Source organism: Pempheris klunzingeri, chromosome 1 (genome assembly GCF_042242105.1).
Source record: "Pempheris klunzingeri isolate RE-2024b chromosome 1, fPemKlu1.hap1, whole genome shotgun sequence".
NCBI classification, from domain to species: domain Eukaryota; kingdom Metazoa; phylum Chordata; class Actinopteri; order Acropomatiformes; family Pempheridae; genus Pempheris; species Pempheris klunzingeri.
In genome coordinates, this window is record NC_092012.1 from 3,121,079 (window position 1) to 3,139,612 (window position 18,534).

Here is an 18,534-nt window from a genome sequence, read left to right on the forward strand (position 1 = left end):
AGAAAAAAAGGTGTAAAGTCGGCTTCTGCCCGCTCATTATAATCTGATCTCTTCCTCGTTAGGTGTCTCCAGGAGAAGCCCTGTCTAAGGATGAGTTGCAGAGCGGCGTGGATGTGGCTAATAATATTGCAGAGGGTTACCTAAAGAGTACGCACAAACTCAGTTTCTCAAGAACATCATCTTCACTGCATCTGTGTCTGCCTGTACAACGTCCCAACCCATGTTAATCTTCTGTGTGTGCAGTGTTGAAGGCGGTGGAGCTCATCAACGGCGCCATCAGAGCGGGCGTGCCGGAGAAGACGGTGGAGGAGCTGATGAACCCCGACGCTCAGCTGCCTGACGTCTACCCCAGCGCTGCAGACCTCTACCAGAGAGAGCTAGCTAGCCTGCAGCAGCAAAGCCCGGAGGTAGAAGAAACACAGTGGCACAGAATAAAACACACAGAGAGCTCACTGCTCCTGTGCATCCTTCCTGGGGGGGGAAACATGCAATCGTGTGGCTGTTGAGGCTAAATTACAGAACCAGTTGACCCTGAAAATGAAAAGTAGTGAGACTGCTCATCAGTCAGAACCACACTGACGTCTCTATTGTTTCCAAAGTTGATTTAATGTTGCTCTGACTCTGAAACACATTAAACTTAAAACCACCTTCTTCTTTTCTAATTTATCTGTTTTGCTGAGCAACAGAAAATGAATCCTGAGCAACTTTCGCTGGGATCCAGTATTTCCAGAGGATTTGCTGCTTTTTTTTTCCAGATTTAGATTAAATTAATATGAAAACTTCACTTGAGGCTCTCAGGATATTTTTTCCTGATGACTTGTGGACTAAAGGATGAGCCAATAATTCATCGCCTACACACCAGTTGCTTCAGACTCTGTTTGGTGTCCATGTCTCCTCTGATTTGACTCCTGAACAACAAAACGAGACGACGCCGGCATGTTGTTTGCCTCTGGTGCTCTTCATTGGCAGTTTGACACATGAGGTAAATTTGTGGCTGGTGTCCCGCAGGGCTCGCTGTCCCACCCGGAGCTGCTTGTTGCCGTGGAGATGCTGTCATCGGTGGTGCTGATGAACGAGGCGATGGACGTCGGAGACCGAGCCGCCCTCTGGAAACAACTGTCCAGCTCCATCACTGGACTCAGCAATGTGGAGGATGAATACGCACAGAGGTGAGCGCACACAGCAGCTTCTTCATTCGTCTGATTTGTTTTTGTAATTTGAGCATTTTTCTTGTAAACAATAGTTTTCAACATGATGACAGTGATAAACAATACAAATATATAAAGGCAAAAAGAAACAATGAATAACGAACAAAACACACACAACATTACAAAGTAATAACTGTTAGGTCTACAGATTAGTACTGGATAAGCAATAGAAAGAACAAATAATGAAATAGCCAGCAGCTGTGGTACTCTGGAACCACAGTGTCTCTAAATGGTCCCACATTTTCTGAAAATTCAACCTCAATGTGTATTAAATCTTTTCATGTTGACTAAAGTGTAGAAACCCTCGTGGGATGGAGGGGAGGACGACTTCCTGTGAAGCAATATCAGTTATCTGGCCAGTAAGGTCAAGGAGACCACAAGGTCTGCTCTGTTTTGGCAGGACTGCTGTATCCAGCGTTGCCCCATCGTTGATAATGTTTTGGACTAATAGTTACGAGGAGACAGGCAGGACCAAAATATGTAAACCCCTGAGGAAGGAGCTTCTCCACCCCTGTCACAAACAGGGTTTACATCAGGATAAACTTGAGAGAGTCTTGTTTCTTTCCAGTGAGTGACACATAGAGGTGAAGAGTGGAGAGGAACGTCATTACATTGAAACATATACTTTTAACGGGTTAAAAGTGCCAACACCACACACATCTACCAATCTAAACACATTAGACACCACCCACACACCCACTCCATGTCTGTCAGGGCACATCACAGTGTAACACACCCATTTCTAATACAACAAACAATATGATTTATTACACAACTCGCAATTTAGTGTTGCCGTGTTTCTTCGATGGACTGAGGCGGTTCTGTCGGTGTCTTACTGTACCTGCGTGTTCCTCAGGTACATGGATGAGCTGATGCGCCTGAAGGCGGCGGCCAAAGAGGAGGGCTCCGACTATCTGACCTGGAACGACATCCAAGCCTGCATCGACCAAGTCAACCTGACTGTGCAGGAGGAGCACGAACGTAAGAGACCTCCGTTTACACCCAAATGAGTCACATTCCAGTAAAAACACAATGAAAAGGAGCACAAATATGTAGATAAATAGATTTACGTTTCACTACAGATTTGATGTGGATAAATCAAAATGTTTAAAAATGATCACCAGATAAGCTAACGGGCTAATAGCTTGTGTGTTATACTATATCATACAGTGAATAAATTAAGAAATGAGAACAGTAGAATTCATGATTTGTGTATTTGTTGGCCAAGTATAACAGGACACATTTAAAAGTAACATTTGTCCTGTTTCATTTAAGTTAAATTTCATGTTTAATCGTCAGACGATGCCTCATCTCGACTGGTTTTACCCTCCCTCATTAAATCACCGTCACAGAGTTCCAATCGGTCTCCTCTGCTCGTGTATTTGCAGGTATTGCTGCCATCGGACTGATCAACGAGGCCCTGGATGAAGGGGATCTCATGAAGATCCTGGCCATGCTGCAGAACTCTTCAGCCAAGCTCACCGATGTGGACCCGTCTGTGGCTCAGCATTACCACGATAAACTGCTGGAGGCCCGCAGAGAGAAGGCTCATGTAAGAGACACACACACACACACACACACACACACACACACACACACACACACACACACACACACACACACACACACACACACACACACACACAGCTTTCTGAGAAGGGTCTTTCCCACGGGTGCTGCAGAGACGTGAATAGATGTTTAGGTTATCATCTAAAGATAAGTGTGGGGTTTGGATTAATGTTAGGTTTACCCCGGCTGTCCTGGTCTCTCCCTTTGTGATTAGCTTTGTCGTGTGTGTGTGTGTGTGTGTGTGTGTGTGTGTGTGTGTGTGTGTCTAGTATTCAGGCAAGCATTATGCAAACACTTCATGCAAACAGCATCTGGCTACAGTTACATCCAGAAGTGTGGAGGGCTTTTTACTGCAGCTCATACAGAAACAAGTTGTGAAGCCTATATACAGTATGACAGTATGATCATGTGACACATGGAGGTGTATTTAAATGATTCTGATGAATAGAGGTGTAGTTATTGTGATCTGATTCCTGTTCAGATGAGCTGCGAGTGATCAAACGTGTGCTTAGATTCATGTTTGAGTCCAGCAGGGTATCGGGGCACTTTCTTTAGAGGTCATGCCTCTGAATTAGTAATTAAGAGAATGTTGTGTCCTCAGGTTCACTCTCTGCAGGCTGCAACAAAAGAAGCGTTTGCTAAATGTCTTTTTAATATTGTTCTGCTGATTTCAACCGGATGACCGAGCTCGTGAGCCTCAGACTCCGACAGACTCAGAGGTCTCCACAAGTGCCGGCTGTTGGACAAACATCTGAGTCCTCCTTTAAATCCAGCTGGCTGCTTTATTATGTTAGTTGTGTTCATTTTTACGACCACGAGCAGCTGCTTCCAAACAGTGTGAGCACGATGACAGAGAAGTGTGTCTGTGTCTCGTTCTTTATGAGTGTGTGTGTGTTACTTTGGAAAACACCTAAGCATTAAAAAGTCCACTGAAGTCACTAATGCCACATCGCTCAGACATTCATGGACCCTGAAAGGTTTGAGCCTTGAACCTTTCCGTGTGCAGTCTGCATGTTCTCCGGCTTCCTCCCGCAGGGGCCGAGGACGCTCTGCATAGACGCTAAAACAGATGGTGTTGTCACGGTAACAGGACATATGTCATATGAGGAAAGTGTAGGCTTTGCCTCAGCCTCACACTTTAAAGTCATTTGAAAGTTTAAGATATCCCAGAATGCTTTTGTGTTCTTTCCATCTGTCCAATTATTCAAACTAATGTCAGATGGCCCAAGTCATGTTTTAGAAATAAGATATGATGTAATGGAACCTCCTGCAGCCACATATATATGACAAAACTCATTAAAATATGCAATAATTAAGATATATATGATAGAATAGTGTCTTCTGAGGAGGGCACGACCCCCGGGCCTCCTAGCAGGCTACCTTTTCCCACTGGCTGAGAGCTCATCCACCAGGCTGAAGGAGTTCTGGGCCGACAGTAAGACCATCAGGGTGCGTTACATCAGTATTTCATGTGCTAAGTCACCGTGACACCCAACTGCTGTACAGATGTATTATTGGGACGTGTGGTCGTAGCTCTCTGGGATCTCAGACCCATCGTGGTTGCAGATGGCTCCATGTGACTCAGGCCTCCGAGCAGCACATGACACCACCAGACTGCTGATGTCATGGTGCGATCATCTTTTTCTCCCACTCACATCCTGTCGTATGTCTGCATCCGACATGTCTGCCTTCAGCTTCGTGTTCTGTTTTCATTAGCACTCCCCGGTTTCATGCGAGTCCAGAGAAGAATACTCTTGGAACAGAAGCACCGTCTCTCTGGAAAGCACTTCATCGGCTCCCTACTCTCTCTGACTCATTTGCCTGGTGTTATCGTTACTTGACTGAGGCGAGCTGATGAATGCGGTTCTTGTATGTGTGCGTTTGTGCAGCACATTTGCATTTGATGTTACAGGAAGAGAGAGAGAGAGGTTGTTTTCCTGTTGTAGGTCAAGAGGGCAGCAGGTTTCATACTGAGAACCTTAAATGCTAAATGCTCACTCCCAATTCCTTCAGAACAAAGTCTGTAAATAGCAGAACTCCCTGTGTGTATCCATTTGAGAGCTGAGTCTGTTTTTATTCTGTAGATAAAGGAGGTCTCTTATCAAGGTTGGCCAATACTTGACTACTACCCACACTGTTTCAAATGTCAACAGGCGTCAGTCACATCTAAACCCTTGAATACATGTGGGAACTCGTCACACTTGCATAACAGAACCCAGAAAAAAAAATTAGAAACCAAAAAAAAAAAGGAGAGGGAAAAAAGCAAACTATTTTCCTGCCGATTTCACAGGCGTAGGAAATAACAAGCCGGGCTTCAGTCATCTGCTTCCATAAAAGGGCAGAAAGCTGACCGTTATATTAAATGGGCCAGACCCACAGGCACACACACCATCCTTCGGCTGGTGATTGGCGAATGTGGCCGTTTGAGGTGATGATCTAAAGACAGAGGAAGTTGTTAGAGCAGCGTGAGCTTCCTGTTCTCAGAGGGTCCGAGCCGACGTGGGATTGGCTGAGGATACAGACCCACATGGCTAAGACGCAGTCAGGCTGCCAGAGGGGTGTTTCCAGGTGATCTGAGGTCGGGGGAGTTTAGAGAAGCGACAGCAAAGCTTGTTTTTTTGTGGCTGGCTTCTTGGTGTCGCCTCATTAACTCTGCACTATTAGAACAGTTAGTCAGAAAGACAGCCAGGCAGAAGTTGGCTTTGACTGTGGGGTGAGGGCTGTGCCTAGATAAACAGCAGGAAGTCCTGCCCAGACTCTACTGACTAACAAGCTGAATATAGTCCACTACGGTTTGCCCCTTCAGATGCTTATCACCTCACTTTGGAGCTGCAACAATCACAACAGGGACTCCACGAGTTTCAGTCCAGTCATGTGCTTTGTCCTGTATGTGTGCTTCCAGGCTTCCCACACTGCTGAGCCTGCAGACATGTGAATGAGCTCATGGTTTCTAAGGAAGTAAAAAAAAAGATGTGCAGAAGAAATGTTTAGGAAGATGAGTTATAAACTGCCCAACCCCCACAGCTTTCACTTCCTCATGATGTTCTTGTAACGTGTGATGAACTAAACACCAAGCTGCACCCAGCAGTCCTTCTCCCGTCTCCTGCCCGCTCTGGCACCGCACCCAGTCTAGGACCTCCCACCAGCTGCAGTGACTCATCGCCCACAAAATACTAATTAGAGCGCAAACATACAAACACCGATCGGCGCTCACCCAGGTACGGCTGTGTTTACTAGAAAGATGGAGCTTATTAGGCTCCTGGTGCATGCTGTTGCAGATGTTGCCTGCAAACTACCCCCCCCCCCCTTGCATAAGAACTCCTTCAGATCAGGTATCAGTCATACCCGCCCACCTCTTTCACACACACACACACACACACACACACACCTCCTCTCCTGTACCCTGAAGCACAGTATGAATGGGCGGGACACACGGAGGGGGAGGCCGAAACTAAATGAGCTGCCTGTTTTACCGGGCTCCACGCCTCACGCTTCATACTGAGACAGAGAGCGCCATCTGGATGCAGTCTGGTAGAACTACAGCTCAGTGAGTCAGAGTGAAGCGTTGGTTCCAGCTTTTAAATCCTGCTGTGGTTTGTGTGGCGAGCAACTGGGATCAAGTGACATAAAAGAAAAGTCCACACTGAAACACATTTTTAGGTCTGTTTGTCGTACGGTGCATTTTTCTCCTTCTATGGACGACCGTCTAAATGTAGCTGGTGTGACAGATGGAGTGTGAGTGTGAGGAAATGTGTGAGCTCCACACAATCAAAGAAAGAGTGCTCCTCAAGCTCAAATGTAGAAGTGTGGCAGAGAAAGAGACCAGGATGCAGCGCAACAGTACGGGGTGTTGTAATGTTGACTACTGGGTGCAGCCGTGATGAAACAGCAGACACATTTAACCCACATTTAACACACTAAATGCTCCGTTTCTGAAGAAGTTGGATTTGTTGTATTTTAAAACAAGCTGTAATAATACACCCCGGTCCTACTCTGTGTTTTACAGTTTGTACTTGTTTTTAAGAACAAGTTTGTTTTTTTTTAAATAGGGTTAAAATGAGACAACACGAGACGAAAGCCTCATGCCAGGAAGTTAGGTGTATTTGCTATTTAATTCAAAAGGGCTGCTAATGAGCTAATTATCTCGGCCCTTCGTTGTGCTGCTTATACCTGATGTTTGGCTATTTCTGTCTTCAGCAGGGAAATCAGTGCTGTCTTTATCTAGATAAGCTTGATTGGACTGAAAAAAACTACTACTACTACTATATTACACTAATAAACCAAACCAAACACGTCTGGTCACACAGTCACACAGATAGAGCTGTGCGGCCTGAGGAAGGACGCAGTTTTATACATCTTGTAGAGTTGTTGTGTTCTTCCTCTGCTAGTTTTTAGCTGTATTGTGTCATTCACTCATGATTTTACATGAATTTAAGATCAGAAGAATCACAGACATTCCCTGTTAGATACAGCCATGATCAAGCAGAGGACAGATTTGCTTGCTGTTAATTTCTGAACATGTTTTCTCGTGTCCTTCCAGGAGACCCAAGACCCCTCTGCTGTGCTGTGGCTGGATGAGATCCAGGAAGCCATTCTGAAGGCCAACCAGGACACACAGGAGGCCCTGCAGTGTATGAGCACACACACACTTCATTTTACTGGACTCACTATATGTTTAAGAACGTTTGCTGGTGTGAAGAGCAGCAGAGGCTGATGCTTGTGTTTGTATCCACAGTCTCGCAGTCCATCCAGGCTATCAATGAGGCTGTGGACACTGGCGACGCAGCTCAGACCCTGGCTGCTCTGCGTAGCCCCGGGGCAGGACTGTATGGTGTCACCTCTGAATGTGGCCAGACCTACCAGGAAGACCTGACCAAGATCAAGGACGGGAAGAAGGCAGAAGGTGAGGAGGGATGAATAAGGGAGGAGAGTGGTTACTGCAGTGTCACTATGTTTGTCTGTAGCGTGCAATATATTTAGATATATTTAAGATATACACTACTCACTAAAAGTTAGGGATATTCGACTTTCAGGTGAAATATATGGAAAATGTAAAAAGTGAATGTTACAGTGATATTATATCATGAAAGTAGGACATTTAAGTAGAAGCATGCACTGGTACTTTTATTCATCTTAAACAATTTATTGAAAGAAAATCTACCAACAGTGGTAGGTAAACCACAATAAAACATGTTCAGTGCCTCAATAAATTGGGACGTGGCCAAAGGACGTCCACTCCTCTCCTTTCTGTGACTCTTCCAGTCTCTGTATCACTGTTCCAACCTCCTGATGACACTCTGTGACCCTCTAAGCTCAGTGAACACCTCCGTCTGAGGACTTCCTGTTTGAAGCCTCCAGTGTTGAGGTGCTGCTGATCAACTGTTAGGTGTCGTCTTGGTCTCATGATGTCAGAATGTGAACAGCAGGATGAGGAGGACTGTTTAAATACCAATTCTAACTGAAGCAGGAAATGTATTGGTGGATTCATGGATCAAACCTGTTGTGAATGTTGCTGTTAAGCTTCTTGTTAGAGAACAGCAGCTGGTGCAGAAAGTACTGAGACACTGAACAGTTGGACATGTGCATTCAAAGGTTTAGAGAAGGTCACATTAAGTTCACCTGGAAAGGTTAGAATGCATTTTAGGTTCATCCTGAAACTTCACCTGAAAGCTGAATATCCCTGACTTTTAGTGAGGAGTGTAATTAACTCTCTAAATTTCATGCTTTGAATGATGGCAGCTTCCTACGCTGTGAGTCTGGTAGACATGAAATCTCCTTCCACGCATGCAAAAACTACTGAGAATCGTCCCATATTGATGTTAAAAATCTTTTTCCAAATTCTGAAGGGTTTTACCTGCTGCTCTGGAGATGAGATGTATTCAGAACGGAGGGATGATGCTTGTTGGTTATTATTTGCCCGAGCTGCGGCTCCAACTTGTTAATTTGCCTTCCATAATTCTGTCTGTCCAGGTGATAATGGCAGTGAGTGGGTGAAACACTGGGTGAAGGGTGGACACAACTACTACTATAACCTGAATACCAAGGAGGGCACCTGGGTGGAGCCGGAGGGCTTCCTGCAAAACAGCACCCAGCTCAACAAGGAGGACATTCAGGTAGCAAACTGTCCCTGTGCAGCCCCGCATGGCCGCAGCTTTTTAGCACCACGTTAAACTGGTCGTTTCTTTCTTCCTGACAGTCGGTGGTTTCCGGGGTAACCACGGCCTACAATCGAGAGCAGCTGTGGCTGGCCAATGAGAGTCTAATTACCAAGCTGCAAGCTCGTTGTCGTGGCTACCTGGTGAGAAAAGGCCTAAAGGAGAGGATGAACTACCTGAAATCCCAAGACCCAGCTGTCACATGTGTACAGGTGAGAGATACCTGCATATAATAATAATAATAATAATAATAATAATAATAATAAAATAATAATCAAACTTGTGCCTGCTGTCAGAACTTATTGTGAAGTGTCATCTTTTCCTCTCAGGCCTACTGGAAAGGCTACAAACAGAGGAAGAAGTTCAAAGACCGTAAGCAGTATCTGAAGAACCACAGTGAAGAGGCTGTCAAGGTAAAGTCATCATGACGTGTCTGTAATCAGCGTCAGTAATGATCAGCTGTATCTTATACAGTTAAGATTAAAGGGTTTGTTCTTGTCCGTCTCAGATCCAGTCCATGGTGCGCATGCACCAAGCTCGTAAGAAATATAAGGATCGTCTAAAGTACTTCAAAGATCATGTGAGTATTAGTAGCCTCAAACCTTGATGAATAAAACTGAACTTTTGGACAGTTTGAAAGACCCAAGGCACAACATTGTACATTTTCAGTCACAGAAAAGTGGGTTTAAATTGGACAAATTGCAGCGTTATCTAATAAAAGCTTTAAATCACAGGGCGTTAATTTCTCCCGACATCTCCGCTGACATTTCCTCCCCTGTCCCGTGGGGTTTGAGGCAGGCAGATGGCTCATTTAGCACTCTGACATGTGTGGAGTCTCTTCCACTCTGACTCACTGCGGATTCCCGTGGTTGTGTTTTGTAATGAAGACGATTGATCAGCCGAGTGATTGTTGTTTTCACCTGCAGATCAATGACGTCGTGAAGATTCAGGCTTTCATTAGAGCCAACAAGGCCAGAGACGACTACAAGACACTGAGTGAGTTATCAAACTGATTAGTTTGGGCTCTGAATTCGTGTCCAGTTTTGGCGGTTCGCTTGACTCTCTAAATGCTCCTCCGTGCACAGTCAGCGCCGACGACCCCCCGATGGCGGTGGTGAGGAAGTTCGTCCACCTGCTGGACCACAGCGACCAGGACTTCCAGGAGGAGCTGGAGCTGATGCGGCTCCGCGAGGAGGTGGTCACCAACATCCGCTCCAACCAGCAGCTGGAGAACGACCTGAACCTGATGGACATCAAGATCGGCCTGCTGGTGAAGAACAAGATCACGCTGCAGGAGGTGGTGTCCCACAGCAAGAAGCTGACCAAGAAGAACAAGGGCCAGCTGTCTAACATGATGATGATGAACAAGCAGCGGGGGGGCCTGAAGGCCCTCAGCAAGGAGAAGAGGGTCAAACTGGAAGCCTACCAGTATCTCTTTTACCTGTTACAGGTAACGTTACAGTAGATCTCTTAGGATCTGTTTTCTGGCTACAGTGAGTTATAATTAGCCGCTGAAGACGCTGGTAGCTGCATCATGTTGAATTAAATTTCTGCTTCCCTTTAGACCAACCCCACGTATCTCGCCAAGCTAATCTTCCAGATGCCGCAGAATAAATCCACCAAGTTCATGGACTCTGTCATCTTCACCCTGTATAACTACGCCTCCAACCAGAGAGAGGAGTACCTGCTGCTCAAGCTCTTCAAAACTGCCCTGCAGGAGGAGATCAAGTGAGAAACAGACGCCGGAACCCAGTCAACAATCATTTATGACCATTTTTTTAAATCTGATGAGGTCTGATTCATGAATAAGCAGTAAAATGTTGCATTTTAACGTCCGTCCGCAGGTCAAAAGTGGACCAGATGAAGGAGATCGTCACAGGAAACCCCACAGTCATCAAGATGGTGGTGAGTTTCCACAGAGGGACGCGGGGACAGAACGCTCTGCGGCAGATCCTGGCACCGGTCGTCAAGGAGATCATGGATGACAAAGCGCTAAACATCAAGACGGACCCGGTGGACATCTACAAGAGCTGGGTCAACCAGATGGAGACGCAGACTGGAGAGGCCAGGTGAGCTGGAGCAGACTGTAACATAGACGGCTGCAGAAACAGAAGAACAAGAACTCATTTCTGTTGGTTGTTATTTTCTGATCAGTATTGAAGGATAACTTTTAAACCAATTTTAGCACGTTAGATTTGAAATGACTGTTAGGTGTTGGCATAGATTATTTAAAGTTTCATCTTTTTTATAGATTCTTTCTGTTTAACCAGAAACAGCCGTTAGATCGCTCTCTTCAAAGCCACCAGACTCCATTGACAAAAACAGTAATTTTACTTTGCAAAACACGGTGCTGTTGCTGATCTGCCACCGCCTCGATGGGTTGATGTGTTTGTGAGGTAGAATTTACTGTTTTTACTGTCGTACCTGCCAGCTGAGGCTACTTCCAAAACTGTTTGTACCTATCAGACATTTTGAACCAAAAATATGTTTAAAAAAGAGGTCATAGGTGTTTCAAAGTAACTGGTAGGTCCCAAATGACCATTAAAGATCACATCAATCTTAGAGCAGCTTTTTTTTTTTCTAGTTCAGTTTAGATCAGATTTTATCAGTACCAACCAGGTTTAGGCACTTTATCTTGAATTCATGGAGTTCCTTTGTTTATTTCAAGACTTTTTCCTGCAGTGCTGTGGTGGTTTTAAGATCAAACAGTGTTTTGTAGTGTCCTGATTTTTCTGCCAGTTTCAAGAAAACATCATCACTTCATATTTATTTGTTTGTTACCAGTGACGACAGCACGCTAATAAACCAAAAAGGTTTCAGAGGTCATGAACACCATTGATGGTTCCTTCTTTTCTTTATCTCTCTCTCTGCTCCGTCCCGTCCTCAACAGCAAGCTGCCTTACGATGTGACTCCCGAGCAGGCGATGGCCCACGAGGAGGTGAGGACGAGACTGGAAGCCTCCATCAAGAACATGAAGACCATCACTGACAAATTCCTGTCTGCCATAGTCGTCTCGGTGGATAAGATCCCGTACGTTCCTCACTTACTGCGTCGCTGTGAGCACAGACACGAGTCGGTTGCTTCAGACCGACGGTGATTAGTTTTCCCCACCTGACCGCATCTGTTTCACTCTGTCCGTGTCAGATATGGGATGCGTTTCATCTCCAAAGTGCTGAAGGACACCCTCCACGAGAAGTTCCCCGATGCTACAGAGGATGAGCTGCTCAAGGTTTGCGTCATTCACTTGTAGGCTTAATGTTTGTGACTCCATTTAAAAGGTCAGTTCTCCTTCTTAGTAGAAGTAGTGGCAGATAATTTCAGTCTGATGTGGGGAACGAGGGTCAGGGGAGGTGACTGGCATTGATTTAATTAATTTGTGGTGCTTTAAACATCAAAGTTACGCTCAGAAACAGATCTTTGAATTTTACAGTCACAACCTTTGACCCCACAATCCCTCTGCAGATAGTTTAGAGTCATATTATGTTAAAAAAAAACAGGTGAACTGACCCTTTAACCCTGGTGAGTTGGACAACCATGGCTTCTTCTTCCCCTGCTCCCTCACCAAAAAGCATTTTCCTCTTGGTCTCATCTTCTTCCTGGATCACCTTTCCCTGTTTCTCACACGTTTCTCCCCCTTTTTCTCTCCGTCTGCTGCTGCTCCTCTTTCTGCCTCACCATTCAGCTGCAGCCCCTCTGTTGGGATGAGGGTGCCCTCCTCTTCCTCTCTGTCTGCTGACATTAAGGCGAGCCATGACACTCTCCTCCCTCTCCTCCCTCTCCTCCAAGAGCTTTTCCTCATTCTGCACCAAAGATGCGATTTTCCTGCTTCTTAAATCTGTTTCATTCAAACACTAGTGTTAGTACTAGTATCTATGGCGATGGCTGCATCACCTTGAATATAACAGTTAGATACACACGTGTTAATGAGCTTCTCATGATAATATTTTCCATCCTAAAAAGGATCACGATAACTTTCAGCTAACTGAGACATTTGATTTTGGCTCTGCAGATCGTGGGGAACCTCTTGTATTACCGCTACATGAACCCGGCCATCGTGGCTCCAGATGCCTTTGACATCATCGAGGTGTCGGCGGGCGGCCAGCTGACCACCGAGCAGCGACGAAACCTGGGCTCTGTCGCCAAGATGCTGCAGCACGCCGCCTCCAATAAGATGTTTCTGGGAGACAACGCCCACCTCAATCCCATCAACGAATATCTCAGTGCTTCCTATCAGAAGTTCAGGTGTGATGTTAATAGATGCAGAGATATAACTTGTGTGGAAGCTAAATCACTTTCTTTCCCTTTGAGTACCTGAACCCTCCAGGGGACACCTGCAGTCACCTGTAGCTCATTCAAAAACCATGTAACTATATCCATGATTGAATCAGCTGTAATCTGAGAGCCTGATGAGTATTTAGAAAGCAAACAGGAATCTGAATAACTAAAAATCAGGTATAAATGATTAAAAAGAAGCTAAAAATAATGAATGTATAGTTGAAAGAGAAGCCAACAGTGGTGATATCGTTATAAATAAATGGTTGCTATGCTTAGTTCTGCTACCAGTAATCCAAATGCACATTTTACCAAACAATCTAAACATTGATAGTTGTTTTGACTTTATTCTTTATTCCTCCATCTTCCCTCGCAGGCGTTTCTTCCTGGCTGCGTGTGACGTTCCTTCTCTCGAAGATAAATTCAACGTGGATCAGTACTCGGACTTGGTCACCGTCACCAAACCCGTCATCTACATCTCCATCGGAGAGATTATCAACACTCACACTGTGAGTTTGCTCTTCCTGCCTCATGTGGATGAGCAGAGTGTGTTTTGGTTGTTTTAAACATCGGACTAACATACAGATTGGGCTCTTCTGTCCTGTTAGCTGCTGCTGGACCATCAGGACGCCATCGCTCCAGAGCACAATGACCCCATCCACGAGCTGCTGGAGGACCTGGGCGAGGTTCCCACAGTAGAGTCCCTCATTGGTGAGTGGAGTGGGGGGGTTTGAGTCTTTCTTTGTCAGTCCAACAAAAATTAGCAAGACAAGAATTGAACTAATTCACAAAATTAGAAAAGCAGGACAAGCTCACTTTGTGTGCTTTTTGTTTATTTAAGCTCATGTTGGTACTTAAAAGTGAGAAAGGTACCAATTGAGGGGAACTTTGAGGTTTTTCAACCTTTGTATCATTAGAATGAGGGTTGTTTCTGCAAAGCTCTCTGCTCTTTTGGCTCTAGAGCTTCTGTTTGAGCTACAGATTGCACTTTTTGCATATTTTTTTGTATGCCTGTCATAAATATATATGTATATATTAACTTATATGGGTCAAAATACAATGCGGAGGAGAAGGAAGAGGCATCCATCAGCCGGGGAGGGTTTTCTCCGGTCATGTGGCACCAGTTTCTAAGGTATTTCAGCCTTTCTACTGCAGGGACAGCCCAGTTTTATGAAGGGAGCCTCTTTCCAGTGGTGAAAAAGCTCAATTATCTCTTTCTATTATTACCTTCCATCACGCCTTAATCGTCTGATTGGCTCTCTGTCTCTTTCAGGTGAAAATCCTCTCCCTCCTGATGACCCCAACAAAGAGCTGATGGGGAAGACTGAGGTTTCACTCACACTCACTAACAAATTTGACGTCCCCGGTGAGGCCAACGCTGAGATGGACGCCAGGACTCTCCTGCTCAAGTAAGCTCACGCTGTAGATTCAAGGTGGACAAAATGGATTCATGTGGTTATTTCAGTAAGTTCAGTGGTGTGTTAAATACCTGTGCTTTGTGTTTTTTTGTTTCTTTTCAGCACCAAGAGGCTCATTGTGGATGTGATCAGGTTCCAGCCTGGAGAAACTCTCACTGAAATCCTGGACTCAACAGCAGGCACAGAGCAGGTCCGAAATAAGATTTAAGGCCACAACCGCAATGTAATAAAACCTTCCAGTGCACAGAACACCAATTATGTGAAGGTCTGATTGCTGTAAGTAATCAGGCAGTGGCTTTTGTAGACGCTGCAGATCTGACGTGGATAGAAAACTACTGGATAACAGCTAGAGGGCGCTCTACTGCATCAGCTCACTTCTTCACTTTACTGTTGCAGTCAAGTGAATTTTAAAAATGCCTATTTGCATTCATTCTCTTTGTTTTGGGGTTTTCAGAGTTGAACATACAGTTGAAAATAGGAAAAATAATGTGGTTTCAGTATAGATGTGGAGTAAACATGAAAAAAATGCATCGACATGGAAGCAGAAATGAAACAAATTTATTTTTTTTTTTCCAGGTGTGTTTTCACGTGTGAGGGAGAAAAAAGGAGTAATAGTGCAATAAGTTCAAATATAGATGAAAAATGTATTAAAACAAGACTAATTAGAAAAAAACAAACAGGAAGGAGGAGGGAAGTAAAATAGGAACATAAAGACAAAAAAATAAAATTTGGTACAAGGTGGAAAAAAATGTGACTGGTTATTTTGTGGCTCATGATCAAATGAGGCTAGTTTGTGGGAGGGGGAGGCACATCGTCTTTGAAGTGGTCTATGAAGGGCTGAATATGATCTGGCAACCCAGATCTGAATATATAGAAGAAGTCTTCCACTGTCCTCTGACGGTGAAATGCCAAGCAAAGTAACCAGGACGTTAAAGTTTTCCTTCCAAATGTGGCACGAAGGGAAGAATCTACACATTCTCTTAATATAACGTGCAGTGAATGAGGCTTCTGCTCTTGCTAACATGAGTGTGGTATTGAAAGGCCTGAATTTTGAGGATAAATGGTTTCAAGGTTTCTACAGAATGATGTTTGACTGAAACTCTAATGACTATAATCCGTCCTGTTTCCCGGGGTGACAGGAAGCAGAGTACCAGCGTGCGATGCAGAGGAGGGCCATCAGAGATGCCAAGACTCCAGAGAAGATGAAGCAGGCCAAGCCGGTGGTGGACGACAGCCTGACGCTGCAGGGCAAGAAGGAAAAGATTAAGAGCAACCTGCAGAGGCTGGCAGAGCTGGGGAAGGTTCACCCCCAGAACCGCTACCAGGACCTCATCAACGACATAGCCAAGGTAGAAACCAATCAGATCATCTCTGGCGGTCGACCCTGAAAGCACCAGCCTCCTCGGTGTTTTATGTAAACGTGATGTGCTGGTGCGTTGCAGGACATCAGAAATCAGAGGCGGTATCGCCAGCGTAGGAAAGCCGAGCTGGTGAGACTTCAGCAGACCAACGCCGCCCTGAACTCAAAGACCACTTTCTTCAACGTCCAGATCGACTCGTACAATCAGTATATCAAGACGTGCATGGACAACCTGGCCAGCAAGGGCAAGTGAGTGGCCTCTGATTCACTTCTCATCTGTGGGCTCCTCTCACAGCTGTCACCACTGACTCATGCTCTGTATTCATTTGTGGCTTCCTGTTTACATCCACCTTTTAAAGGAGAACTCTGGTATTTTAAAAACCGGGCTGTCTGTCTTTCTTTCTGCTGGCAGCTGCGCCTGAGCAAAGAACATTTACTAAAAGCCACCAACAGGCTCAGATAGTTATTCTAAGTGTCTGCCAGCGTCACAGAAAAGGATCCCCACAGAGAGAGACCTGGGAGATCTGTCTTGTTTGCCCAGAAACAGCCGTTCTATCGCTCTCTCTAGTTGTGTTCTGCAAGGTGAAATAACTGTTTGCACAAATAAGGTTTAAAGGAGTTCTCCTTTACATGACAGGACATATATTTCAAGCCTGAGTTTTAGCGGGGGTTGGGCTTAGTGTGTAGGGCCGAAGTAGTAGTAGTAGTAGTAGTAGTAGTGGTGGTAGTAGGAGTTGTTATTTCCCTCCCTTTTAGATTAGAGATAACAGAAAGAGTGAAAAATCACAGGCAGCCACGATCACAACAAGAAATAACTGAACTGCGTGAAGTGTCTGACTCCTATCAGACTTACTCCCACTCACAGCATGGATGATCTTCAAATACCACATCCTGTGTCTCCTCCCTCTTCACTTGTTCCGAGCACGTGTGTTGAACGTCTGGGTCACTTCAGGCTCCTGCTGGTTCTGATTGTGGGCGTCCTCTCAGGGGCTGTTTTACTCCTGGGGTGCTAAGAGCTGCTGTGTGATTAGATAGAAAAGCACTGTGGGTGCTAAGGATCAGGAGCTAAAGCACCAGAGTGGAGTCCTCCTGTCAGGTATTTGTTAGTGAAGTGATGGTGCTGTGAAGGCCGGAATAAGCTGCTGTTTATTTCCTCGGTACATTAGGACAGAAAGTAGGTTACATGTTAGACTCTAACTCCTGCTCCTCCATGGTGGAACCACAGTGTTCACTCTCAACACAGAAGCCGCTCTGATATAGTTCTGAGCCTCCTGAATCAAAATGTCTCTCGTCTCTTCTCGCTGCTCTCAGGTTGTCGAAGAAACCGGGCGACAACAAGGCCAAGAAGAGTAAACAGGTGTCACAGAAATACACCGCCGCTCGCCTCCATGAGAAGGGCGTGCTGATCGCCATAGAGGACCTGCAGCCCAACCAGTGAGTCCTCATGTCTTCGGTTCGAAATGTGCCTTTTCCAGGAACATCATCATTCTGGCCTGTTTGTTTAGCTTTTAAATGTTCTCTGATAAATGTAAGCTGATGATTAGTTCGTCCTAAACGGTCCTTCGGGAAACATAATGTGTTTTTTGTTGACTTCATGACATCATCGGACCCAGTGGGGCCTTTGTTACTCGGTTTGACGTCCCTTAGTTTCTGCCTGCTCCACATTCCTGAGTCTCTGCTTCTGTTTGCTCCTCACAGGTTCAAGAATGTTATTTTTGAGATCTCTCCATCAGAGACGGTTGGAGTTTTTGACGTGAAGGCCAAGCTCATGGGCGTGCACTTGGAGACGTTACAGTTAGAATATCAGGTATTATATTTCTTTTTCACACCTTTTTGTGTTCTTACACTAAAGCGGACAGACGGATAACGATGTTTTCTCTCTGCGGTTGTCTGTCAGGATCTCCTCCAGCTGCAGTATGAAGGCGTGGCGGTGATGAAGCTCTTCGACAGGGCCACCATCAACGTCAACCTGCTCATTTTCCTGCTCAACAAGAAATTTTATGGGAAATAGAGGAAAGAAAGGATAAAAGGGCTACAGACACTTATTTGAAACCACAAAACCCTCTTTGAGGGTTGCAGAAAGCCCTCACCTGACCCACCCTGGCTTCCCTACACATCCCCTACTGCACTTCTCCCATGTGCCTATGCAAATTTATGTGCATTATTTTTTATTACGTGGATCACCACATGTGCTTTATTCTTAATGGAAACACGAGCCAGCGCAGCACCAGTAGCTCGCTGGAGTCTTTTTCTAACTGTCTGTAACTGCAGCTAGGTCAGAGCTTTGAGATTTGTATGTTTTTGCTTTAAATATCATGAATATCTCGTGCATGGGCTTTGATTCATTATAAAAATGTATGTTTTATGTAAAGAGATCATGTTTTGTGTCTTTCCTAGCTGTTAGTTTAGTTGCTCACCTGACTGATGAAGGCTTGATAAACAATCTGTTCCACCAAAACCAAAGTACTTGTCAGCAGGGCTGGAGCACCAAGTCCTGGCCTGGACTCGGACTGAAAAGAAAAGACTCTGTCTCCTGTGGGGCCATTTTTCT

At 45.2% G+C, this 18,534-nt stretch overlaps 1 protein-coding gene across 1 annotated transcript in view; it reads left to right on the forward strand.

Annotated features, from left to right (window-relative positions):
• Positions 1-18,354, forward strand: part of iqgap1 (IQ motif containing GTPase activating protein 1) — a 41,956-nt gene extending 23,602 nt beyond the window's left edge. Inside the window, exons 11-37 of the mRNA XM_070836169.1 lie at positions 63-147; positions 244-407; positions 1,009-1,169; positions 2,065-2,189; positions 2,597-2,760; positions 7,318-7,408; positions 7,513-7,680; positions 8,748-8,890; positions 8,974-9,144; positions 9,262-9,345; positions 9,441-9,512; positions 9,859-9,928; positions 10,018-10,382; positions 10,497-10,660; positions 10,777-11,001; positions 11,823-11,963; positions 12,078-12,162; positions 12,943-13,175; positions 13,582-13,714; positions 13,814-13,916; positions 14,479-14,614; positions 14,726-14,813; positions 15,763-15,972; positions 16,066-16,232; positions 17,295-17,417; positions 17,682-17,790; positions 17,881-18,354. Coding sequence (XP_070692270.1) covers positions 63-147; positions 244-407; positions 1,009-1,169; positions 2,065-2,189; positions 2,597-2,760; positions 7,318-7,408; positions 7,513-7,680; positions 8,748-8,890; positions 8,974-9,144; positions 9,262-9,345; positions 9,441-9,512; positions 9,859-9,928; positions 10,018-10,382; positions 10,497-10,660; positions 10,777-11,001; positions 11,823-11,963; positions 12,078-12,162; positions 12,943-13,175; positions 13,582-13,714; positions 13,814-13,916; positions 14,479-14,614; positions 14,726-14,813; positions 15,763-15,972; positions 16,066-16,232; positions 17,295-17,417; positions 17,682-17,790; positions 17,881-17,994 — 3,894 coding nt within the window. The 3' untranslated portion in view covers positions 17,995-18,354. The remainder of the gene's footprint in view (positions 1-62; positions 148-243; positions 408-1,008; positions 1,170-2,064; positions 2,190-2,596; positions 2,761-7,317; positions 7,409-7,512; positions 7,681-8,747; positions 8,891-8,973; positions 9,145-9,261; positions 9,346-9,440; positions 9,513-9,858; positions 9,929-10,017; positions 10,383-10,496; positions 10,661-10,776; positions 11,002-11,822; positions 11,964-12,077; positions 12,163-12,942; positions 13,176-13,581; positions 13,715-13,813; positions 13,917-14,478; positions 14,615-14,725; positions 14,814-15,762; positions 15,973-16,065; positions 16,233-17,294; positions 17,418-17,681; positions 17,791-17,880) is intronic.
• The last annotated feature ends 180 nt before the right edge of the window (positions 18,355-18,534 follow it).